This window comes from Lepus europaeus, chromosome 5, assembly GCF_033115175.1.
Source record: "Lepus europaeus isolate LE1 chromosome 5, mLepTim1.pri, whole genome shotgun sequence".
Taxonomy (NCBI): domain Eukaryota; kingdom Metazoa; phylum Chordata; class Mammalia; order Lagomorpha; family Leporidae; genus Lepus; species Lepus europaeus.
The window spans coordinates 114,143,678-114,170,203 of NC_084831.1; the positions used below are offsets into that span (position 1 = coordinate 114,143,678).

The following is a 26,526-nucleotide window of genomic DNA, read 5'->3' on the forward strand; positions in this document are numbered from 1 at the left end:
ATCTCAAAGGCAGACAGCTGGGGCCACTGGAGACGTTAGACACAGAGTTTTGCCAGCCTGGTGATTGTGTGTGCATGTGTGTTTTGATCAGTGGAGGCACACCACTTCAAAACTTGACATTTTTACAGTTGAAAGACCTCTTGTCTTATAACTTGGTTTTCTTGAGGCCCAACCCCACCCAGATGAATTCAGCCCCTTCTCTGCCTCCCTCCCAGGAGTCTGCTTTCTGGCTCACAGTCCAGGCTCTTCACCGTGACGTTCTCCCTGTGCCACGTGTCTCTGGTGGGCCTGCGGCGTGCTGGGACTCCAAGGCAGAGCGGACTTTGTGGTGCATCCCGGTGCCTGTGAAGCGGGCTGGAGCTGCCGTCTCGTTTCTCTCTCTGACCCTGTGGGACGGGGCCTGTGCTGGGGCCGAGGGCTGCTGCTTGTGGGGAGTGCTGAGTTATTTTCTCAGGCAGCAGCATTTCACAGGTCTCACTGGATTCTGTTTTACTCATTAGAGGAGTGATCGTGGCCCAAACTCTGTGGAACAGACACAAAAGTGCCCTATCCCAGATCAAAGGAAAGTGCATTAGTGGAAGATTAAGCAGTGTGTGCCTTTGTTAGATGGGGACCTGCCAATATAAGGGAGTGATTTATTGAAACTCCTTCTGGACTTAAGGAAAATGGTCTGTGTCGAGGGCAGAGGTAGGGGAGGTGGTTAGCTGCCCTCATTTTACTTTGTTATTTCCAAATCCATTTCTTCAAACTTGTCAAAGGCTCTGGTCTTCATCCAGGGCCTCATACATGCCAAGTTTGAAAACAAAGTCCTTTTTGAATTGCTCAAGCATACGAAAAACATCCCATGCCTTCACAGCTGAGAATGCCTTCCCCCTCCCCACATTTAGATAACTCGCTAAACGGGCTGAATGGATCTTTGTGAAACCTTCCAAAAGCAACTTGCTTCCGGGCTGGTCCCCAGACATGAGAAATTGCAGTGCAAAAGAAATGTGAGAGATTTACAAGCGATTGAATGGGTGCCTTTAGAATAGAGGGGCCGTGTGAGGCTCTGCTATCACTCCCACGCCAGCAAACGTGCTGGAGACCTGGGTGAGTGGTGGTTTGGCAAGCACTGTGTTTTCTCTGGGATTATATCACTGTGCCCGGGTGTCTCAGGTGTGTTTTCTGGGGAGGACAGAGAGGGCATGGTGTATGTAGCTGTCACTGAGGAAGGCAGAAGAAAATAAGAGTGGTCTGCAGCAGGCAGCTTGGAAAGCAAGCCCCAGAATCTCTCAGAACCCTGCCAAGTCCATTCTTGCAGCTGTTTGGAGAATTAATACAAAGAGATGCAGACAACACAAAGACGCGTTGGTCTGTACTGGGCAGAGAGAGAGATGGCCTGTGCCAGGGCCCTGGGTGGAAAGTCCATTAAGTGTGGCATGATGAGCTAACACTGAAGTTCTAGAGTAAGACGACGCCTCCATTTATCAGGTGGTCTGCACTGGCAGTCTGCAGTTTGGGGGGATGGTCACAGTTTTCTGGCTAGACTTGTGTTCACTCATGGACGTTTAGAGTGAAATCCACCACCCAGGTCACATTCCATGCCTTCTTTCACCTATGCTTTAATTGTGGTCCATTGCTCTAAGGAAGTTTCTTACGGTTTCAGCTAACAGAAAGCAACTTGAGTTAGCTTAAGGAATTGCCTATAAACAAGCAGACAGAAGGGAAGCAGTGTTCAATGAAAACACACAGAAGCTTCTTAGAGATTGAAAGCAAGAATTGCACAATGCGGCTTTGGAGAGAATTGTAGGAAGCAGTGTGATTTGTAGACTGGTCAAAGGTCAGTGTTCCAATGAGAAAATCCCAATTGGCTGGCTTCATCTAGGCATCAGTCCTGCTCTGATGAACCATGGCTATAGGACTGCAGTCACACTGGATCCCAGGGCTTCGTGGAGCTGCCTTCATGAACTGGGAGTAAATAGAGTTGTCAGTCAAGGGTTAGAAACATCTTTAATGATAGCCACTGTATCCCAAGGATTCTAAAATTCCCTCTTCATTTTTGAGTAGTAATACTGGAGAGCCTCATTCATCACAGAAATATAGTATACCATGATAGAGAATAGGGGTGGTCGCTGAGCACAGCAGTAGGGACACTGCTTGGAGGTCTTGTACCCTAAATGGGAGTGCCTGGCTACAGGTCCTGACTCTGCCCCCTGTCCAGTTTTCTGCCAGAGTTCATTGTGAGAGCCAGTGGTGATAGCTCAGCTAGTTGGGTCCCTGCCAGTCCTGTGCCACTCCTGTCTTGACTTGAGTTCCAGGCTCCTGGTTTCAGCCTGGCCTACTACTGGCCATTGTAGGCATTTTGGGAGTGAACTAGCAAATGGGAGATAGCTATCTTTGTCTTTTGGTCTTTGAAATAAATAAATGAAAGTGAACTTTTAAGAAAATGTAACAAGAGAGATGATAGAGTGCTGGAGCCAGGAGATAGGACTCGGATGCTGACTGTCCTGCTCTGTGTCACTGTGCAAGTCACTTGTGAAATTGATGTAAAGCATTTGACTTGCACATTGGGTGAGAGGACTAAAAAGAAGTCATGTAAAGTGCTAGGCAGTGACTTTTCACAGAGTAATGTTTCAGTTAACTTCTAATGTTATAATTACTAAACATAGGAAAATGTGGCTTTGTGACTTGGAATGTTTGTTAGTTTGTATTCTTATTAGCAAGGTGTATTTTTAGGCTCTTTAGACTCTACCAAAATATTTTCTGTGACACCCACAAACTATCACTGAATTCTTATAAAAGAAATAGTGAAATATATAAATGAATTTTTACAAAATAATGGTAACAGTGGTTGTTGATATACTCTAGTTTAGTTACTCATAACTAGACCTTTGTTGATATAGGCAGTCCCTCCCTGGTATCTTGGAAGAGACCAGGAGTAAATCAGTACACTAAGGAGAAAGTTTTCTGACTCTAAGATTGGCCTTGAACTTTAGCTGTGATGCTAGCAATCAGCCTCAAGCTAACAGTGATGGCTGCAATTTGAAAAACTCTTATGCTGATTTGAAAGCTCAAATTTAATGGCATAAAATGCTGCCAGGTGTTTTCCTCAAAATGACAGGTTTATTTGTTTCACTTAATATTTGCTAAATCCTCAAGTCCAGTTTGACCTTGGCTTGTCTCTCAGGTATTCCTTCAATTAAAAGAGGTTTTATGGGGAGGTGGGGAGGAAGCAGCTATTTAAGCTCACAATTCAGTCCCATAACTGCTAATCTAGAGTAACTTTACATACCTAGAACTAGATGCACTTCTTGTTTCATCACAAGTATTCTTGTTTCATCACAAGTATTCCTGTATTAATAGTATTCTCCTATTGTAGATGTACACTCAGAGCTGGGGATTTAATACTACCGTGAGATGAGTCATTTTAACTTGTTCTCCAGAGCTGATCTAAGTGAAACTGGCTTTTTTGAATATTTAACTATGAGCATGTGAGTGTGAAGAATGCAGTGACTGTTCGTAGCATTTGGTGGCTTCATTCCTGCTGAGATGCTAGTACTTTCAGTTCCATTCCTTTTGCACTGTGTCCATGTGAATCAATACGGTGAAAAGGCAGATAATGGCTACGTGTGATTAATAAAATCCTCTTGGCCTCAAGATCCCCCTGAGCAAGTGGAGTCGATGCACTGTGTTTTGAGAGCTGCTGTATGATTCTGCATGGAGTCGATGCACTGTATTTTGAGAGCTGCTGTATGATTCTGCACAGGACTGGCAGGGTTCTCCTGAGATCTCGGAACAGGTAGCATGACAAGCAGAAAGCACTGGTGGTTCTGTGGTAATGGATTCCTGGTTTTCCCTTTGCAGGGGTCAATTGTGAAATCAACTTTGATGACTGTGCGAGCAGCCCTTGTGTCCATGGAGTCTGTGTGGATGGCATCAATCGCTACAGTTGTGTCTGCTCCCCAGGATTCACAGGTACAGCTGCTTCTACTAGCCCCATCTCTCCCTCCGCCCTCATGCTCTGGGAAGATGGTGTCTTTTCCAGTGGCTCCTCTGTGGGAAGTTAGAATTCCACTTCCATGCTTGCCTGTACCAGCTTTCTTTTTAAAGATCTTCCCTAAACTGGAACTGCCCCTGGAGAGGCACTTGTCATTACTTATGCGTTATAGACCCTGTGTTTATTACTGCGTAGTAGTAAAAGGTGGGGCAAGGGAGGTCATAACTTGGAGAGACCACCCTATTTTGGCTAGCATGAATAAGTTCTTTTTGCCAGAAAGAAGAAAGTAAAAGGCGAAGATGATTTTGAATGTAACTTTTCCTAGTATATAAACAGCTAGAACATGCATATGTGCACACACCTCTCTCCTATCTTGACTTGTTAATATTTCCTTTATCTTTTTTAATTATTATTTTTTCTCAAATAAACCTTGTATTTAAGGAATAAAAACTTCATGCATTTCACAAGTACAATTTGAGGAATATAATGATTCTTCCTACCACACCCACCCTCCCATTCCCTGTTTCCTTTATCTTTTAACCAGCTGATTGAAAAGTGCTGGAGGCTCCTGAGGAAAGCTGGGTTCCCTCACTGACACCTAAGGTTGTTCCTGGCACTGGCAGAGGGCACCCAGTGTGTGTTCTCTGCTTTCTGGACAGACGATGCCACACACAGCAGGCACTTGCGTGCTGCCACCCTGTGCTAATCCTTGTGTGCAGCTCTGCAGCTCATGTGAGAAGGTCCCCTCAGAGCTTTCAGCAGAGCCCGCCAGGCCAAGTGAAGCAAATACCGGCCACATAACTGCCGGGAGCTTACCTGGCTTTCTTTTCACAGACATTTGTCCTGCTGGGTTTGACTGTGGGCACCAGAGGAATGTTTGGGCCCCAGTGTCCCCTGCTCAGTGGACGATCTCTAGGAAGCTGGGTTTGGTGATGCTGTCCCTGTGGAGTCTGAACCTTGTGTCACTGAGTCAAATGGCCATCCACTGAATACACAAAGTTCCTGCTGGATAGGATGAGAGTGCATGCTGTTAAATGGATATAGAAGGAATCAATGTCATCTGTTAAGGTCTTGTTTTGGGTGAAGCACTAAATGAAGTGTCTGATCTCACTGATGTCAGCATGGAATTGATGAAAAACCAGAACTTGGCGAGGGCCAGTAGTGTTGCCAGGGTCCCACCCCAGGCAGTCTATGCAGGACCCACGATCCTTTCCACTGCCCTGGAGAGGCTTAGAAAGAGCCTGTGGTGGCCTCTTTGGGGATTTATGTAAGACTTCTGCTGGACATTCTTGTTGAAATGCCAGTGATTCATAATCTTTCTTTTTAACATTCAGCAAGCCAGTAAGGCCAAGAGGGGAGAACATGGGCTAAAAATACTCCAACATAAACTAAAGGTGCAGCATGACAGTGCATAACCAGGCAGTGGAATGTTTTGGTTACTGGGTGGTGCCTGCTCCTGGAGCTATTTTCTATGTCGGGGATGTTTTTGTAAAGTCAGCTGCTGAGCACATCAGTGCTGACTGAGGTGTATGCTCATGAGCAGTGAATGGGAGGTGCTCTATTCTTTCCCCAGTTTTATTTTAATCCTTTTTCCACCCACCAACTTAATAATACCTTTGACAGATTTAAATGAGGTTTTTTTATGTTTTTGTTTAGGACAAAGTTCTCTGTTCTCCTAGGACCTCTTTCTGCTATTTGATTAAATGGAGGCAGGTAAAGCTGAATGCGATGCTCCTATAAAATGGTTTTCAGTTTTACAAAGCACCTTCCTAGCCTTTGTCTTGGGGAAAGCACTCCATTGAACAAATGATGCCAGGGAGGGTGGGAGCTCCATGTGCCCCTGGCCTCAGCAGGGAGCTGTGGAGTGAGCACTGTGAGTACCCAGAAGGCAGAGCTGCCTTAATCATTGCTGTCAGGCATCTGGAGCAGTGCCTTTCTCAGAGGAAACATGTCACTGAGTGAATGTGCAGATGAACGGCAGGGACTCTCATACTCGTGTACCTGTTGTCATTCATTAAGCACCAATTTGCTGAGTGTCTGTGGAGTCAGAGCCATGGTGTGGCTTCTCATTGCAGTGGGCACTGAGCCTGTCGAGGTGCATGGCCTTGCACTGGGCATTCTGGTGCACAGTGGACACTCCTTGAGGGGGGACCTTGCTGGTGAGGCAGCTGTCAGTCCACACGTGTGCAGCACTAGGAGGCCTTTAACACTCTTGCATAAGGATGGTTTCAGAACTCATTCTGGAAAGGAAAATGAATAAAAGTTAGCAACAAAACTTGGCTTCTGAGGAGGTGCTATCAAAAATGAACCACTGGATCACAGGCCCAAGGTAGCTCCTATTTGAATAGTTCTGGCTCATGTTTTGGTCTTGGATATGATAAACATCTCCAAGAATCAGTGTTCAAGGTCAGGGCAGTAGTATTTTTAAACGTTATTAATAAAACACTTAAGAGGAAAACAGCAACTGCTTCCAGATTATGGGTCTTTACCACAAGAACCGCCAATAACGGTGTAGAGAGTAATGGAGGGTGAAAAAATGTTAATACCCATACTTTGAAGGGGTGTGTATCTGTTTCATTTGGAATTTCCTGTTCTAAATGCAGGGTTGTGATTTCCTGAATAAAAATGTCTATTTTTATTTGAATTAGAACTTACTTCCTTGAAATTTATATTCATTCTTATCAGTTGCTTATTGTCACTCATTTACAAAATTACGCATAATCAAAATTTTGTATCATTTTGGAATATACAGTTTGGTCTTAATTATTCAAAACTTAATGAATCAAAACCGTTGCGTAAGTGGCCATGTTACTGTGTTCAGCCTAATACTGTGAAGATCAGATGTCTTAAAACAGCAGACGTCTTTTCAAAGTTCAGTCTTGGTGCTGTCTTAGAGGAGGAACATACTCGCTTCAGTTTCCTGTATCCCATTGTCAGCACTATTAGCGGATGATAAGCAGTTAATTGTCAAGAGCGGAGTTTCTCAAAATCTCCATGTAAACCACATATTTTAAGTCTTTCACATGTTATAATTTGAGAACCACTTGACTAGATTGAGGGTCCCTGCATTGTTTTTTGAATTACCAGAGAACAATAAAATTATGCTTAGAGTACCTACTTCCTGAGGCAGAAAAATAGATTAATACCACTGTAGGAATGAAGATAGCCTTTCTTTTAATCAGCTGAATCATTAACTAAGTTAATCGTCCATTCACTAAGCATTCCAGTGAATTGCAGTGTGCCATAGATAGAAATACAAGATTTGACCAACTGAAAAAATGAATTTGTAATAAACCAGCAGGAAGCATACTAAAGCAAGCTTCTTTGGGTCTACTCAGAGCACTGTTAAGAGGAGCAGCCATCTCAGATGACACTTAACTAGTTTCTTTTTAAACCCTTGTGATGTCGCCCCATTTCTAAAATGGAAGGAAAAAGAAACACTGTTCAGTGTTTTGTTGCCTTTGCTTCGTGAAGAAGAGTGTTCTTCCCTTTGTAATGCACCAGGTGCTGTTGGTTATCTTAGTCCTTAGCTCTTGACACTCGGTGTCCAAGGCCTATGCAGGTGAAGGGTGTCAGCACAGTATATCTCATTGCTGGCCTATTTGTTAAGCACTTGGGATCCGAGTAATGCTGTTCCCATTCTGTACAGGGCAGAGATGTAACATTGACATTGATGAGTGTGCCTCCAATCCTTGTCGCAAGGGCGCGACATGCGTCAATGATGTGAACGGTTTCCGCTGCCTATGTCCTGAGGGCCCCCATCACCCCAGCTGCTATTCACAGGTGAACGAATGTCTGAGCAATCCCTGCATTCATGGCAACTGTACTGGAGGCCTCAGTGGGTGAGTAACTGCCATTAATAGTTTCTTACTGACCTGCATCAAGCCAATTGGTTTTTAGTGCGGTAGCGTGAAGAAGTCATTGGGAACTTGAGCTGAGACCTGACTGAAGATTTTGGCAGTTTGCCTGAAGGCCTTCCTGTCACTACTCTATCCGCGGGTGCTGGTCCCCACCTGCCATGACTGAGGGTCCAGGTGGAAAATTAGAAGGGATGTTTCCCTTACATAAGTAATCAGCAAAGACCTCATGGGAGGAGTCCAGGCTTATTTTAGGGGTCTCTAGTAGTCATGTTTTTTTGGTGCTTATCATGGGATTGAGTTCTGTAGAATGCTCTTGCCTTTGGTTGCTGTCACCTACTTAATCATAGCCCAGCTCTGTTCCATCACAATGCCAGTGTGGGTTCTCAAGAAGAGCTGGTTCAACCAACTCTAAACATCGCCCTGAGAGTGGTGTGATGTGTTAGTAATTTTCTAGAACCATGGAAAGTGACCATAGGCCCTAAAGGATGTTCTTATACTCTTGCTGTGTTTGCCATAGAAGAGAGCTTTGGAAACTGACCTTTCCAAATTTCCAGCAGGTGATAGAATGAAGTGTGTATTTAAAGGTAAATGGGTAATGAAATTATTTTCAAAAATGAATTAATCACTTTTAAGGCCCCTTACCCATCTACCTACTTCGGATGAGAAGACTATCATCCCTGATGACTACATTCTAAGTGCTTAATGGTGTTCAATTTGGAGCTTACATATATATGTGAAGCACCTTCTTTTTTATGCCTTTCTTGCTGAATACTCGAGGTGCTTCATGAGGCAAGGTTTCATGCCAGCATGAATGAGGCTTAAGATATCCCAACAGCTCTGAGTCTCTGCTGCTGATCTATTTTCTAGGTGTATATTTTGCACCAAAAACAAGTGATCCTAAGGTTTGCTTTACCTTAGTTTTATGTATACTGCAATAGGTTGTGCAGATTTATCCATGTCAATGTTTTCCTTCAGACTAGCCCAATATATTTTAACATTGTTTACATGTGAAATTCCATTATAATTAATTTCACTAGCTACTTAGGGAAGCACATGTCTCTTCATTGGATATACCAGAAGGGCACACATGATTCACACCATGTGCAAGATGGTAGTAGTATATGGTAGTAGTATATGCTCATAGAAGAGCAGAAATTAGATTAGCTTTCCAGGGAGCTCTCGCTTCTCATTTCTTTACCAACTTGTCCATTTCTCTCTATGACTCAGTTGTTCACTAATACGTTCCACTGTATAAAATTCTATCTTCTTTCAGATATAAGTGCCTCTGTGATGCAGGTTGGGTTGGTATCAACTGTGAAGTAGACAAAAATGAATGTCTTTCTAACCCATGCCAGAATGGAGGAACTTGTGACAATCTGGTGAATGGATACAGATGCACTTGCAAGAAGGGTTTTAAAGGTAAAAACCAAAGTACATCTTCCGATAGTGGTTCTTTGTCTTATTGTTGCATGCATACTGCTCAACTCACTTGTTTGTTTCCCTTTCCTTTTTCTCATTCATTCATGCAGCAAACATATTGCACAATTAGTATTTGTAAGGCACATGGAGAATAAAAGCACTCATGGTTTCTACCTTTAGCCTGGCAGAGAGGTGAGCTGTTCAAACAGTAATATTTAAGATGAGCAGTTAAAACTCCACTTACAGAGCTTGTGAAAAGTGTCAAGATTGTAAGTGTTTTGGCCTAGATGTGATGTTTGTGATAAATCAAATAGATTATGGAAGTAGATGGAAAATATTGTGCTTCCTATAATTAAGATAGCAAGAATCCATGTGTTCAACAACCTTTTTTACATATTGAGATATTCTTAAATACTTAACTACCAATGATTTTCTGAAAAAATGCGCACCAGTGGGAATTGTATACAAAAAAAAATTGTGTCACTGTTACATTCTTAGCATCAATTTTCTCATAGAAACTCATGAGAGGGCAGATAATTTATATTTAGACCCATCTAACCACTGATTCTTTGATTTCTCTTACTCAAAAATTGTGCTGGCTATTTATACATCAATGTCTTTTTAGAGATTCAATATTTGAGTGTCTGAAAATCTTTTGATACTATTATGTTAGTCATTAATTTCCTGATAAATCATGTTACATTTACAAAGAAACTTGTAAGTTTAAAAGCATTTTTCTTTCTTTATCTCAAGGGGATTTTCTTATCAATAGCAAAATGAAAATAAAAGTGTAAAGTTTAAAGTCATATGCCCCTAGAATCAAGAAAAAAACAGCTTTGTAACTTAAGGAAGTTCCACATAGATGGTAGAGGCTGTGTGTGTGAAAGAGTGGGCAAAATCAGGGGATTTGATTAATGTATTCAGAAACATTAGCCCTTTTTCTGACCAGAAACATTGTACACAAAGGGCTTCTGTTTAGTTGCAGCAACAGCTTTTCACCCTTAATGAACTTATTATTGGAAGACTACTTATATTTGGAGGTGTGTTAGGCTTTCAGACCATGTGAATAGACTGTTCTTCCATTCATTGTGTGACTGACTGGCTGCTGTCATTCGCTGACTGTATATTAGGGCCTTGTGGCTGAAACAAAGGAACAAGAGTTCCAGTGAAGAAATGAATGCAGCTTCCTTTCAGGTGTTGTTTCCTACTGCCAGGAGCATTCAGCAGTCATTGAGATGAGGAGGCTGACAGATGGCTTCACTCTCTGCTTGGTTTTTCCCCCTCTCCCGTCTCCAGGCTATAACTGCCAGGTGAATATTGATGAATGTGCTTCAAATCCGTGCTTGAACCAAGGAACCTGCTTTGATGACATAAGTGGCTACACTTGCCACTGTGTTCTACCCTACACAGGTAGGTGCTTCAGGTGCCAGCAGGGACCTTGTCTGGTCAGTGCCTGCATCTGAGTCTCAGTGCCTATGTCTGTAGGGAGTGATACTGCTCTGAGGAGTCACTCCCTGGTTGCCCTCCCTGCCCTCACTGACTGGACCTTGAATGTTCAGAAGACACTGTGCATCCCAAGGTGCAAGTGATGGGGAAACTCATATGCTTTCTTAGTGCTATGATATTCAAAATGTTTCTTTTAAAAGTATATCTATGGCTGGAACCTGATTAGTAAATTCGGAAACATTAAACTATATGGCTGAGAGTTTAGTCCATCATTTGGATGGATCCTGTCTTTCCATGTCCTGGCACCATCAATCTTAGTTTCAGTAACACAACAACCATTTATTGGTAATTTATTATGTGCCTGGTATTTTGTACGCCTTGGGTTATTTATTCTAGTACTCAGTAATTCTGTGATGTCAAAGTGTCTGTTGCTATTTTATACATGAAGAACCTGAGGCAAAGGGAACTTTAAAAGGTAAGTGGTAGATCGAGGATTTGCCCATGAGTCTCTTCGGAATTCCATGTTTTTTCCTCCTTGTAACTTGACATCCAGTGTCCTACTGATAGGTGTAAAAGGAAACAGGTTACCTGGCAATCAGAGTTGCTGTGGTTTCCCCTCTCTCATGGGCTTTCTGTTCAGCCCATACCTCTGGAGCAGATCAGCAGAGGTGGCAGGAGCTGGAGGCCATGCTGGTGCATGGTGAAGGTGGATCTGTGTAGCTGAGCTCCTGAGTATCTGAATCCTAGTTTTGGTGGTACAGAAACTAGCACATACAGGTGTCCAGTCCAAGTAACTGCTCATGATAGTAACAGTGGTGGTGAGAGAAGTCCTGCAAATAAGGACTTTGTGGCCATTTTTTCATTTATTCTAAAAAAATCCTCTGTAAGTTACATACTATCTGAATTCCTTTTTTTTTTAAATTAAAAAAAAAGATTTACTTATTTATTTGAGAGGCAGAGAGAGAGAAAGTCTTCCATCTGCTGATTCACTCCTCAACTGGCTGCAATGGCTGGAGCTGCACCGATCTGAAGCCAGGAGCCAGGAGTTTCTTCTGGGTCTCCCAGAAGGGTGCAAGAGCCCAAGGACTTGAGCCATCTTCTACTGCTTTCCCAGGCCATAGCAGAGAGCTGGATTGGAAGTGGAGCAGCTGAGACTTGAACCGTCGCCCATATGGGATACTGGCACTGCAGGCAGCGGCTTTACCCGCTACACTTCAGCACCGGCCCCCTGAATTCCCTTTTTATTTATGAAGAAGGCACACAGAAAATAAATAACTTGCACAAGGTCACAGAGTTGGTCACATTAGAGTCAAGAGCGTGGATCATGGGTCTCTGATTCCAAGGCTATCCGCTGCTTTAAACTTCAATTCTGAGAACGTCTCGGAATATAATTTGGGGACATGTTCATTTCCTTGGCTGATTCTCTGTTGTAAACTCTGTCATTTGCTTTGTCATTTGCTTTGCAGGCAATAATTGTCAGACTGTCTTGGCTCCCTGTTCCCCAAACCCTTGTGAGAACGGTGCTGTTTGCAAAGAGGCACCAGACTTTGAGAGTTACACCTGCGTGTGTGCTCCTGGCTGGCAAGGTAACAGCAAAGGGTGGGGAGGCAAGAACTTTCAACAGAGTGGTCAGATGATTGCGTGGCTGGGAGGCCCTGGTGCTCTGAGGCCTGCTTATCCTTGTCAAGAACACAGGCTTTGCACAGGAGCTGCCTACTACAATGGCTCCAAAAGCTTTTCCACTGGTGATGTCTTTGGGGCCACCTAGCGGCTGAAAGACTCCAACCCGAGTCTCAACCCATTATGTTCTTTCTATGGGGAATTTTTAGCACTTTGGCAGCAAAAGTATCTAGGGGACAAAAAAGTCTTCCTGGGAGCTCCTGAAGCAGGACACAAATCAGGATGTCCTCGGATTAGCCCCACCCACCGCAGCTAAGCTCATGCTCCACATAGACTTCTGTAGCAATCAGCCTCTCAAGACTAGGTGGTTTACTGGCCCTGTGTTTCTAGGTCAGCGGTGTACAATTGACATTGACGAGTGTGTCTCCAAGCCCTGCCTGAACCATGGTCTCTGCCACAACACCCAGGGCAGCTACATGTGCGAGTGTCCTCCAGGCTTCAGTGGGATGGACTGTGAGGAGGACATCGACGACTGCCTCGCCAGTGAGTAGCCAGCCAGCTGCTCTGCCTTGAGGGGCGGGAGAGGTCACGGCTGGGGGGGGGGGGGCTGCTGCTGTCTCTCAGCCAATTTAGGCCATACCAGTCCTTTATGGCTTATCTTCTACACTAGTATTTTTTTATTTTTTAAAGTTTTTTTTTTTTTTTTTTTTATTTTCTTGAGAGAGAGAGAGAGAGTTACAGAGAGAGAGGAAGTCACAGAAAGAAAGGTCTTCCATCCACTGCCCAAACAGCCGCAATGGCTGGAGCTGAAAGCCAGGAGCTCTTCAAGTCTCCCACGCAGGTGCAGGGGCTCAAGCATTTGGGCCATCTACTGCTGCTTTCACAGGCCATAGCAGAGAGCTGGATTGGAAGAGGAGCAGCCAGGACTCGAACCCTTGCCCATATGGGATGCCAGTGCCATAGGCAGAGGCTTAGCCCACTACACCATAGCATCTACCCCTACATTAGTAATTTTAAAAATATTTATTTATTTATTTAGAGACCGAGTAACAGAGAGAGAGAGATGATGATGACCAACCAGTTGGGTTTTTTTCTAGCTTGGAAGGTATTATAAATAAAGCTGCTATGAATGAGTCTTTGTGTGGTCATGGATTTCATTTTTTTTAATAAGCACGTAGGACTGAAATGAGTGAGTCAGATGGTAAGTGTACATACCTTTAAGTTGCCAAAATGTTTTCCAAGGTGGCGGTACCATTTCCATTCCCACCAGAGTTGTGTGAACGCTCCAGTTGACCTACGTGCTCAGGAGCACTTGGTATCATTCATCATTTAATTCTAGCTCTTCTAACAGAGTTTAAATTTATATTATACTCTCTACTGATGATGTGTAGCAATTTTTAAAAGATCTATTTATTTATTTGAAAGTCAGAGTTACACAGAGAGAGGAGAGGCAGAGAGAGAGAGAGAGAGAGAGAGAGAGAGAGGTCTTCCATCGATGGTTCACTCCCCCAATTGGCCGCAATGGCCGCAACTGCGCCAATCCGAAGCCAGGAGCCAGCAGCTTCCTCCGGGTCTCTCATGCGGGTGCAGGGGCCCAACCACTTGGGCCATCTTCTGTTGCTTTCCCAGGCCATAGCAGAGAGCTGGATCAGAAGAGGAACAGCTGAGACTTGAACCGGCACCCATATGGGATGCCAGCACTTCAGACCAAGGCGTTAGTTAACCCGCTGAGCCACAGTACCAGCCCCGTGTAACATATTTTCATGTGTTCTTTTCCCATCACTGTGTTGTCTTTGGTGAAATGTGTACTCAAATTGTTGAAAGGGTCCTTTATATTCTAGTTGTGAATTCTTTGTCAGATACTTGCTTTACAACTATTTCCTCACTATGTGTAGCCTTCTTTTGATCTTTTGAAGAGGAGGTTTAATATTGATGAAATCCAGTGTACTGATATTTTTCTTTTTATGAGGAGTCTTCAGAAAGCTCATGGAAAATGAGTATTACAAAAAAAGCTGCAAGGATTTCAAAGTTGTTTTTGCAACAGAATAAACTTATCTTTTAATTCTGCCTTTTCACAAACTTTGAAAACCCCTTGTAGTCTCCATGTATCTTGTCTAACAAATCTTCACCTAATCCAAAGTCATCGTATATCTCCAAGTTTTCTTCTAAAAGTTTTTTACTTTTAGCTCTTACTCATAGGTCTGTTATCAATTTTGAGTTAATTTTTATGTGTAATATGAGTGTAAAATCAAAATAATTTAGCTGTACTAAAACGCACTTAATATTTGTTCTAGATTTCTAGGTTAGGTTTTTTTTTAAAAGATTTATTTTATTTATTTGAAAGAGTTACAGGGAGAGGTAGAGACAGAGAGGTCTTCCATCCGCTGGGTCACTCCCCAGATGACCGCAAGGGGGGAGAGGGGGCTTAGCTGCGAGCCAAGAGCCAGGAGCTTCTTCCAGGTCTCCCATGTGGGTACAGGGGCCCAAGGACTTGGACCACCTTCTACTGCTTTTCCAGGCCATAGCAGAGAGCTAGATCAGAAGAGGAGCAGCCGGGACTAGAATAGGCACCCATATGGGATGCCAGCGCTTCAGGCCAGAGCTTTAACCCGCTGTGCCACAGCACCAATTTTAAATTAGCTTGCTAGGACTTTTTTCAGATACAATCATCTCTAATTTTTAAGATTTATTTGTTTTAAATTCAGAGTTACACAGAGAGAGAAGGAGAGGCAGAGAGAGAGAACCATCCGCTGGTTCACTCCCCAGTTGGCCGCAACATCTGGAGCTGCACCGATCTGAAGCCAGGAGCCAGGAGCTTCCTCTGGGTCTCCCATATGGGTGCACGGGCCCAAGGACTTGGGCGATCTTCCACTGCTTTCCCAGGCCATAGCAGAAAGCTGGATCAGAAGTGGAGCAGCCGGGATTTGAACCAGCACCATGTGGGATGCTTGTGGCACTGCAGGTGGCGGCTTTACTCGCTGCACCACAGCGCCGGCCCCATACAGTCATCTCTTAATATAGACAACTTTTGTCCTTTTTATTTCTCTTTTTTTTTTTTTGACAGGCAGAGTGGACAGTGAGAGAGAGAGAGAGACAGAAAGAAAGGTCTTCCTTCACTGTTGGTTCACCCTCCAATGGCCGCTGCGGCCGGCATACCGCGCTGATCCAAAGCCAGGAGCCAGGTGCTTCTCCTGGTCTCCAATGCGGGTGCAGGGCCCAAGCACTTGGGCCATCCTCCACTGCCTTCCTGGGCCACAGCAGAGAGCTGGACTAGAAGAGGGGCAACCGGGACAGAATCCGGCGCCCCAACCGGGACTAGAACCCAGGGTGCCGGCACCACAGGTGGAGGATTAGCCTATTGAGCCACAGCGCTGGCCTGTCCTTTTTATTTCTTTCCCAAACTACATGCCATCTACTTATTTTTTTTCTAGAATTATTGTATTGGCTAAGACCTTATGGTAAATGCATATGTGATAAGAGAGGCTAGTCTTGCCTTGTTTTTGACCTCAGGGGAAAAGCATTTCAGATTTCACCATTAAGATGTTACCTGTAGGTTTTTCATAGATATCCTCAATCAAATCGATGCCTTGTACTTACGGTTTACTGAGAGTGTTTTCATTTCTTTTTGTAATGAATGAATGAATGCTGATTTTTTTTCAAATGATTTCTCTGTTTGTTGAGTTGGTGATAAATGTTAACATCATATTATCCCTTTGTTATGGTATATTATCCATTCTAGATATTATTGGATTTAATTTGCCAAAATTTTGTTAAGAACATTTTATCTCTGTTCTTAGAGAGATTGTTCTTCAGTTTTCTTATATTGTGTGTCTGGTTTTGATAGGAGGGCAGTGGTGGCCTCACAACAAATTGGGACATATTTCTTTCTCTTTTGTTTTTTGAATGACTTTATGTGTGATTGAAATATATTTCTTCTGAATATCTAGACATGGAAACTTCTTTCTGGGAAAGTGTTTAACTATAAATGTAATTTTTCTAGTGCTGTAGCTCTAGACAGCCTATCTGGTTTTTATTGAGCTTTGCTAATGTGTGTCTTTCAAACAATTAGTCCCGTTGTCAAATTTGCTGGCATAGAGTCATTCATATTATTCCATTATTGTACAGCAAGCATTTTATTTATTTCTATTTTATTTGAAAGGGAGAGAGAGAAAGAGAGATCTTCTGTCCATTGGATCACTCCCCAAATGCCTGCAACATATAGGGCTAGGCCAGGCCAAGGTCAGGAGCCAGGAGCTCACCCAGTTCTCCCATGTGGATGGCAGCACCCAAATAGTTGAGCTATCATCCAGTGAACTTTAGCAGGAAATTGGATAGGAATCAGTGTAGCCAGGCACTCAATATGGCATGTAGGCATCCCGAGCAACAACTTAACCACTGTGCCCAATGCCTGTGCTCTCCCTACTTATTATTCTTTTAATGTCTATAATATCTGTTATGCTTTTCCTTCTCTTGCTTCTGATATTTTGTCTCCTCTATCTGTAAGACAGAAGAATATTTTGCTGGATTTTTTTTAGTATTTGTAAATGTTATTATTAATTCAAATTGGTTAATTATTGAGGTCTTCCATATCATCCCTGATTTTCTTTTTTTTTTTTTTAGATTTTTTTTTAAAGATTTTATTTATTTATTTGAGAGTTTGAGTTACAGACAGTGAGAAGGAGAAGCAGAGAGAAAGGTCTTCCATCCGCTGGTTCACTCCCCAAATGGCCGCCACAGCTGGAGCTACACCGATCCAAAGCCAGGAGCTTCCTCCGGGTCTCCAACATGGGTGCAGGGGCCCAAGGACTTTGGCCATCTTCTACTGCTTTTCCAGGCCACAGCAGAGAGCTGGATTGGAAGTGGAGCAGCCGGGACTAGAACAAGTGCCCATATGGGATGCTGGCGCCTCAGGCCAGGGCATTAACCCACTGCGCCACAGCGCCGGCCCCTTTTAGATTTTTTTATTTATTTATTTGAGAAGTAGAGTTATAGAAAGAGAAGAGAGGGAGAGACAGAAAAGTCTTTCATCCTCTGGCCGCAACAGCTAGAGCTGGGCAGATCTGAAGCCAGGAGCCAGGAGCTTCTTACAGGTTTTCCATGTGGGTACAGTTGCCCAAGCACTTGGGCCGTCTTCCACTGCTTTCCCAGGCCATTAGCAGAGAGCTGGATCAGAAGAATAGGAGCTGGTACACGAACCAGCACCCATATGGGATGCTGGTGCTGCAGGCAGAGGCTTAGCCTACTATGCCACAGCACCGGCCCCATCCTCCCTGTTTTTCTGTGTACTTGTTCTATCAATTATTCATAGAAAGAGATTGAAATCTTCCAAAATCATTGTGTATTTGTCTGTTTCTCTTGCAAACTCTGGTAATTTCTGTTTAATAGGTATTTTGAAGCTCTGATATTAAGCCTGTAAACATTTAGGACTGTCACATCCTCTTGAAGAATTGACCTCTTTATCATTATGAAACAACATTTTTAACTTTGTCATGTTCCTTGCTCTGAAGTCTGCTTTGCCTGAGATCAATATAGCTACTCTAGCTTTCTTTTGATTATCATTAGGATGTATTTTTTTTTTCATCTTTTGTATTTGGCCAATCTGTGTGTCTAAAATGTGGTAGGCAATATCATAGTATTGAGGTGTTTAGACTGTTTTAGCTTCATGTAATTTTTGTCTGGCTGGATTCAAATTTGTCATCTTTTGATTTGTTTTGTCTATGTTATTTTCTTCCCTATTTCAGAATACTTGAGTACTTTTGTGGTTATATTTTAGTCACTTGCATGTTAGCTGTATCTTTCTTCAGTGATTACGGTAGGGCTTAGAGTATTCATCTTTCACTCATTATAATCTGCCTTCACTTCCTTTAGAGTACAGTAGCCTTTAACACTATTTTTGTTTCTATACTCCTCCTGGCCACTGTTCTGAAGTCTTCTATTTTCTCACATACTTATAATTCTTATTCGTTATTTTATGTAAATTTGATTTTCCATCACATACCATTTTCCTTCTGTCTGAAGAAATTCCTCGAGCATTTTATGTAGTCCTTGTCTCCTGATGGTGAATTCTTTCTGCTTTTCTCTCCCTGAAAAGGTTTTCATTTTGCCCTAGTTTTCAAAGATATTTGCACAGAATTCCTCACTGGCTTCCAGCACTTTAAAGTTGTTTTCTGGCTTCTGTCTTTTTTTTTTTTTTTTTTTTTTTTTTTTTTGACAGGCAGAGTGGACAGTGAGAGAGAGAGACAGAGAGAAAGGTCTTCCTTTGCCGTTGGTTCACCCTCCAATGGCCGCCGCGGCCAGCGCGCTGCGGCCGGCGCACCGCGCTGATCTGAAGGCAGGAGCCAGGTGCTTATCCTGGTCTCCCATGGGGTGCAGGGCCCAAGCACTTGGGCCATCCTCCACTGCACTCCTGGGCCACAGTAGGCCGCAAGGCGGAGGATTAGCCTGTTGAGCCGCGATGCCGGCCCGGCTTCTGTCATTTCTGAAAAGAAATCTGCTCTAATTCTTTTTGTTTCCTCAGATGTAATTTTCTCTTTTACAGCTACTGTTAAGATACTCTCATTTTAGGCCGGCGCCGTGGCTCAACAGGCTAATCCTCCACCTTGCGGCGCCGGCACACTGGGTTATAGTCCCGGTCAGGGTGCCGGATTCTGTCCCGGTTGCTCCTCTTCCAGGCCAGCTCTCTGCTGTGGCCAGGGAGTGCAGTGGAGGATGGCCCAAGTGCTTGGGCCCTGCACCCGCATTGGAGACCAGGAGAAGCACCTGGCTCCTGCCATTGGATCAGCGCGGTGCGCTGGCCGCAGCACGCCGGCCATGGCAGCCATTGGATGGTGAACCAACGGCAAAAGGAAGACCTTTCTCTCTGTCTCTCTCACTGTCCACTCTGCCTGTCAAAAAAAAAAAAAAAGATACTCTCATTTCTCCCAATTTTTAGCAACTTGATTATGATGCCTATTATTGTAGTGTTCTTCCTGTTTGCTTCTGTTTTGTTCTTCACTGATATTTTTGGATCCATATTTGGAAAATAGTCAACCATTGTCTGGAAAATTTCAAGTTTTTTTTTTTCCAGAATTTCTTCCTACTTTACAATGTGCATTATACATCTGTTAAGCTTTTGGAGTTGTCTCTAGTCACTGTGTGTGTGTGTTATGTGTGTGTTTGACTTTAGATTATTTTATTATTTGATAGTATCTGGCTATATTTTGAATTTCACAAGTTGTTTTCTCTGTAGTTTGTTATTTGCAGTTCATCCCATCCAGTATGATTCCCTCAGATACTGTAATTTTAATCTCTAAAATAGTGCTTTGAGTCACTTTATAACTTTATCTCTGTTGTGTTTATGCTTTCTTTCCCTTCTTGATTATATGTGCTGTAATTCTTTTATAGTTGACAATAGTTGTTTTATCATCCTTCCTTGAGTGTTTCTATTTATGATTTTTCTCCTCATTGAACAGTGTGTGTCCTTGCTTCCTTGCTTGTCTGGTAATTTTTGATTGGATGCCAGATGTTATCAGTTTTACATTGTTCCATACTGGCTCTGTTCAGGGATTCAGTTATTCAGTAAAGATCCTTTTGAGTCTTTACTTCAAAATTAGGAAGATGGATCCAGAATAGCATTTAGTCTACAGCTAACATGGCTCTCTCTCAAGACAGTACTCTCTCTTTTTTTTTTTTTTCTTTAATTTGACAGAGTTATAGAGAGAGAGGTTTTCCTTCTGTTGGTTCACTCCTCAAATGGCTGCCGCGTCCAGAGCTACGCTGATCCAAAGCCAGGAGCCAGATGCTTCTTCCTGGTCTCCCACGCGGGTGCAGGCACCCAAGCACCTGGACCATCCTTCACTGCCCTCCCAGGCCACAGCAGAGAGCTGGACTGGAAGAGGAGCAACCGGAACTAGAACCCAGCGCCCACATGGGATGCTGGTGCCGCAGGCGGAGGATTAACCAAGTGAGCCATGGTGCCAGCCCCCCCAAGACAGTACTCTCTTGGGACTCTACTTAATGATGCACATGATTTTTCATTCTGACTGAATGAAGATGAGCTATGCTGAACCCCATAGAAAGTCCAGGAATTGGGCCAGCACCTTGGCTCACTGGGCTAATCCTCCGCCTGTGGCACCTGCATCCCGGGTTCTAGTCCTGGTTGGGGTGCCAGGTACTAGTCCTGGTTGCTTCTCTTCCAGTCCAGCTCTCTGCTGTGACCCGGGAGGGCAGTGGAGGATGGCCCACGTGCTTGGGTCCCTGTACCCGCAGCACCGGCCGTGGCGGCCATTAGGGGAGTGAACCAACGGAAGGAAGACCTTTCTCTCTGTCTCTCTCTCACTGTCTGTAACTCTCTGTCTCTCTCTCTGTCTAACTCTGCCTGTCAAAAAATAAAAAAATAAAAAAAAATTTTTTTAAAGTCCAGGAATTAGTTTGCCTATGTTCTGGTTTTCTTCCTCAGCCTTCATGGTGGTTAAATCATTAGTGTTCACAATATGTTAAGAATAATAGAACTTTAATTCATATATATATATATATATATATATATATATATAAAATTTCAGGTCACAATATAGAGAGCACCAAGCTTGGTATCAGCACCAATATATTTAATACTTAGTTTCAACCTTCAGGAGACTCACAATGTAATGGGAAGAAATACACGTACCCAAAAGTCTTTATATTATGTGACAAATAGTGAAGAAGATATGTCTCAGGTACAGTTGAGGGAAAAATTTAGAGAATGGTCAGCTCCATTCTCCTATTAATTAAATTGCCTGTCAAAATATAAAGTTTTTTTTTTTTTTAAAGATTTATTTATTTGAAAGGCAGACTTAAAGACAGGCAGAGGCAGAGAGAAAGTCTTCCATCTGCTGGTTCACTCCCCAAATGGCCCCAATGTCCAGAGTTGTGCCAGTCCGAAGAAGAGCCTCCTCTGGGTCTCCCACAGGGGTGCAGGGGCCCAAGGACTTGGACCATCTTCCACTGCTTTCCCAGGCCATAGCAGAGCGCTGGATTGCAAGTAGAGCAGCCATGTCTCCAATTGGCACCCATATGGGATGCTGGCACTTCAGGCTCCGGCCCCAAAATACTAAGTATTTAAAACATTTGATATGAAATAGGACTGGCAGTATTGACCATGAATTTAAAAACAGTTCAATAAGTTAGGGTGAGTTTCCTGAAAAATGCCATGGAAATTATTTTGGCTGGACATTGTGGTTAAAATAGAATAAAAGCATTTTTTTTCTGGTCCAACAGAGACTACAGATGAGCTTTAGAATGGAATTAGTTTAACAGATTAATAAATTGTATTAAACATCCCTGGAATAAAATAGTAGCCATATTACCAATTAGATTAGTGTTTCATTTTCTTTTTACATTTATGATTTGTCCTTGCAATTATATTTAAAGGTCCTGAAGGGTAATAACTATGTCTTGTTTTTCTTGTTCTAAATTGTTTGCCATTGGTGCTATGGAAGGTCATGGAATGAGTGTAGCTCAGAATTTATTGATTTATTAATAAGTGTGAGTGGAAATTGTTCTAAGAGTAAGCTAGGTAATATTTTCAAAATTTTTGGAAGTCTTGTTTCCTAAGGTTGCCTAAATCTATAACAAGAAAGAGAAGTAGTTGGAGGAGTGGGAAAAGAGAGAGAGGAACCAGGATGATTAACTTTTACAGTACTCCTGAAACAAAGTGAATATATTCTATCCTCTACCACCACACACACCTGTTGAAAATACAGATTGACATTCCTGGTGTTCTCTGTGTTGGGTCTCATATTTGATTTGTGATCTGTGGGTTACCAATGTAAGTTTTGTGATTCTATTATTTTTTCTAAAACTGTTAGTGGTGATACAGATGAAAGTTATCCCAATTATCAAAATAGCATAAAAGTCTCAGGAAAGTGTTATTTAATGTATTTTCATAAATGAAGGAGTCAGAACAAATAGACCTAAAGAGGTCAAACACAAAGGGTCAGAATTGTGCTGCCCTGAGTATTCTTTAGTTCATCAGATTGTTCACCTTTTTGAGTCCAAGATGAAACCAGCGCTGCTCTTCCAAACTCTAATTCTTGCCTGATGGCTTAGATCCTTGCCAGAATGGAGGTTCCTGTATGGATAGAGTGAATACTTTCTCCTGCCTCTGCCTTCCGGGCTTCATTGGGGATAAGTGCCAAACTGACATGAATGAGTGTCTGAGTGAACCGTGTAAGAATGGAGGAACCTGCTCCGACTACGTCAACAGCTACACCTGCAAGTGTCAGGCAGGATTCGATGGAGTCCACTGTGAGAACAACATCGACGAGTGCACCGAGAGGTGAGTAGCCCATACACTCCAGACATCGGCAGATTATGGGAAAATGATGATAGGGCAGGAAGCTTCAGTGCGCAAGGCTGGAATTGTGAGACAGGAATGAGGCATTCACTTCAGTCCTCCTCCAAAATCGTCTCCCATTGTCCAGTCCCTGATTCCTGATGGACAAAGATCAGAGGCTGAAAACGTAGTGGATGAATCATCATTTGTTTTCTTGCTTAAGGAACAGAAAGAACTATAATTCTGTTCTGTTGTTTCCTTGGTCATTTCAGCTGATAATTGATCTGCAAGTCCCTATTTGAGGACTTGTTAGCACTCTTAATTTTGGGGAGGTGTATTTCATTTCTTTTCACTATATTCTGCTTCTCTTTCATAAAGAAATCTGTAGTTAAAAGCTGTTTATTTAGCACTTATCGTTTAAACTAAACTGACTTAAATGAAATTTGTAGAAATTCATGGAAGAACTTGGTAAAACCAAGAAAACTCTGCCTTCCCCTGGAATCTATAATAAGCTCAGCCTTCCAATACTCCTAAACTTTGGTTGTAGAAAGGCAGTTGGCACTCAGGGCTTCTGGTACCCAGACTTTGGGAAGAAAGTAAAATTTACCATGCAGAGGAGTTTGGAATGCTGAGGAATATTCAGGTCCAATATCTAAGATTCAGAAACCATACTTTTAAAATAGCAGGTTGGAGGAACCCAGATTTCACAGGTAATGGTGCTCTCCCTGTTTGCTCCTTAGCTCCTGTTTCAATGGTGGCACGTGTGTTGATGGGATCAACTCCTTCTCTTGCTTGTGCCCTGTGGGTTTCACTGGTCCCTTCTGCCTCCATGAGATCAATGAATGCAACTCTCATCCGTGCTTGAATGAGGGAACTTGTGTTGATGGCCTGGGCACCTATCGCTGCACCTGCCCCCTGGGCTACACAGGGAAAAACTGTCAGGTAAGTAAATTCCTTTCCATTCAGCTCCCCAGAGAAGCCAAGCATTATAACTGTCCCCTTTCCGAACAGCATAAGCCCCTTCTAAAAGAAAAATTGTGACTCTCGGGTATTTTTAAGGTAAATCTGGGTAATTTCATAACTAATGATCCCAAAATGTTAATCTTGGCAATATGACATGAATTTAAAAGGCAAAAGATGCTAAAAGAGGCAAATCAAGAACTGCAGGGAAATATGTGTGTGTGAATAGGCAGACAGATATATTTTACACTGGAAACCCAGCAGAGGAGAGACCAAGTAAAATCTTTATAGGTCAGATGCAATATCTATAAGGAAATAATAATAATGATCATGTCGCACAATGTTGTAACACTCTGGAAACTACTCATGCATCTTTTAAATTGAAATTTATCAGGCCGGCGCTGTGGCTTAACAGGCTAATCCTCCGCCTTGCGGCGCCGGCACACTGGGTTCTAGTCCCGGTCGGGGCGCCAGATTCTATCCCGGTTGCCCCTCTTCCAGGCCAGCTCTCTGCTGTGGCCTGGGAAGGCAGTGGAGGATGGCCAAGTCCTTGGGCCCTGCACCCCATGGGAGACCAGGAGAAGCACCTGGCTCCTGGCTTCGGGTCAGCGAGATATGCTGGCCACAGCGGCCATTGGAGGGTGAACCAATGGCAAAAAGGAAGACCTTTCTCTCTGTCTCTCTCTCACTATCCACTCTGCCTGTCAAAAAAAAAAAAAGAAAGAAAGAAATTTATCAAAGCATATTTTGAAAGAAAGAAGGAGCCCTCATAGACAACCAGTCTAATCTTTTCATTTCATGGAAGAAGAAACTGAGCCCCAGGAAGACGAAGTAACTCTTTCAAGGTTGCATCCAAAGAGCATTGTGTTTCATTTTATGCTCTCTTGCCTCTTTCTTTCTTTCTTTTTTTTTTTTTTTAAATTTTTTGACAGGCAGAGTGGACAGAGAGAGAGAGAGAGACAGAGCGAAAGGTCTTCCTTTGCCATTGGTTCACCCTCCAATGGCCGCCACGGCCGGTGCGTTGTGGCAGGCGCGCTGATCCGAAGGCGGGAGCCAGGTGCTTTTCCTGGTCTCCCATGCAGGTACAGGGCCCAAGCACTTGGGCCATCCTCCACTGCACTCCCGGGCCATAGCAGAGGGCTGTCCTGGAAGCGGGGCAACCGGGACAGAATCCGGCGCCCCGACCGGGACTAGAACCTGGTGTGCCGGTGCCGCAGGCGGAGGATTAGCCTGTTGAGCCATGGCGCCGGCCGCTCTCTTGCCTCTTTAAACCGTAAGAGGATAGCAGAAATCCAAAGAAATAGGAATACGTGGCAAAATTTAACATGACATTATGGGGTGCACGTTGGTAAGGCGTTGGCTGCATTCGAAGTGCACACAACCACGTGCACATGCTACGGAGCTTATTTCTGATTCTGTGGATCTGAGGAGCATTCTCACCATGTGGGCTGGACATACTGATCTTCCGCCTCCACGGGCCCTTTCTTCAGCCAGCAGTCTGTGTTGTGATTGTAGCCTTCCTTTCCCAGGGGCTCAGGCCATTCTGTGTGAATTACAACAGTGAAGGTGCTAGTCCTTTTGCACTCTGCCTCCTGTTTTTCATAAGCTTGATTTTGTCCCCTTCAAAATAAGCTCTCTGACAGTTTTTAGTTTATTCACAGGCTTTTAGCCCTTTTATTTCCATTCACCACTGGCAGATATGGGGATTTCTCTCCCAGGACAAGCACAGGGAGCATGGATCTGATTGACGGTTTAACCTTTTCTAGTCCTGTAGGTAGCCATGCATGTCTAGAGCATGGGGAATATGTGATCGTATCTTCAGTGTTAGAAATAATGCACTGAGTTTCTACAAAGTCTTAAAGTATTTGAGTAAGAACTTCTTAAATAGCAGTGCTAAGAGGAATTTGATTATATAAAAATGTTGTTATACACCTCATAACATTGGATCTAATTTGAGGCTTGGTTGGAGGCTCTCAAAAAAATTAATGTGCTTTCCTTTGATTTCCTGTCATACAATGGAATTATATTCTTTGTTTCTGGTCCATGGATGTTGATGTATGTACACTCCTGCCTCTTGTTTCAGACCCTTGTGAACCTCTGCAATCGGTCTCCATGTAAAAACAAAGGAACTTGTGTACAGGAGAAAGCAGAATCCCGGTGCCTGTGTCCACCTGGATGGGCCGGTGCTTACTGTGACGTGCCTAGCGTCTCCTGCAGCATAGCAGCCTCCAACAGAGGTGAGCTCTGCACTCTTGAACTCAAGAGTCATACCCTGAAATCTCGACTGACCGGTGACATTTGAGGACAGGCATTGCTATTGAGGGATGGAGGGAAGAGTAGATACTAGCAGATGGGCAGAACTGGAGAAAGAACCCAAGACAGAAGGTGAAAGGGCAAACAGGGATTCCAAAATGAAAGATATTTGAAATGAAACTCAGGCAGCCTTCTGCTTCTGGGGCTTGGATATCATCAAAACAGATCTGGTACTGAGCATTGTAAGAAATTAAACACGAATAATGCTTGATGTGCCAACCAGCTTAGATTCACTCACTCATTAGTTGGGCTAAACCTGCCATGTGCCATGTGTTCTTCTCTGATACCTGTTTCCCCACGGGATTTCCCAGGTGTGTCTGTTGCCCACTTATGCCAGCACTCAGGCGTCTGTATCGATGCTGGGAGCACACACCACTGCCAGTGCCCTCTGGGCTACACTGGGAGCTACTGTGAGGAACAGCTTGATGAGTGTGCATCGAATCCCTGCAAGCACGGCGCCACCTGCAGCGACTTCATTGGTGGATACAGATGTGAGGTAAGGGAGATGAGGCAGGTTGTACAGCTGTTTTGTGTATTGAACTTGGCTGCGTGGGTCTTCTGTTTCCAGTTTATAGATTTCCACCATTCACCATCATAGTGCTTACCAGTCATTTTCTTTCAGCTTTGCTGTGAAATAAGTT

The 26,526-nt window shown here is 43.5% G+C and overlaps 1 protein-coding gene across 1 annotated transcript in view; it reads left to right on the forward strand.

Annotated features, from left to right (window-relative positions):
- The window catches only part of NOTCH2 (notch receptor 2), a 169,524-nt gene that overhangs the window by 117,553 nt on the left and 25,445 nt on the right, over positions 1 to 26,526 (forward strand). Inside the window, exons 12-21 of the mRNA XM_062192096.1 lie at positions 3,844 to 3,954; positions 7,626 to 7,818; positions 9,110 to 9,255; positions 10,552 to 10,665; positions 12,168 to 12,287; positions 12,712 to 12,864; positions 22,387 to 22,615; positions 23,353 to 23,554; positions 25,656 to 25,809; positions 26,197 to 26,381. Of these exons, the coding sequence (XP_062048080.1) occupies positions 3,844 to 3,954; positions 7,626 to 7,818; positions 9,110 to 9,255; positions 10,552 to 10,665; positions 12,168 to 12,287; positions 12,712 to 12,864; positions 22,387 to 22,615; positions 23,353 to 23,554; positions 25,656 to 25,809; positions 26,197 to 26,381 (1,607 nt within the window). The remainder of the gene's footprint in view (positions 1 to 3,843; positions 3,955 to 7,625; positions 7,819 to 9,109; positions 9,256 to 10,551; positions 10,666 to 12,167; positions 12,288 to 12,711; positions 12,865 to 22,386; positions 22,616 to 23,352; positions 23,555 to 25,655; positions 25,810 to 26,196; positions 26,382 to 26,526) is intronic.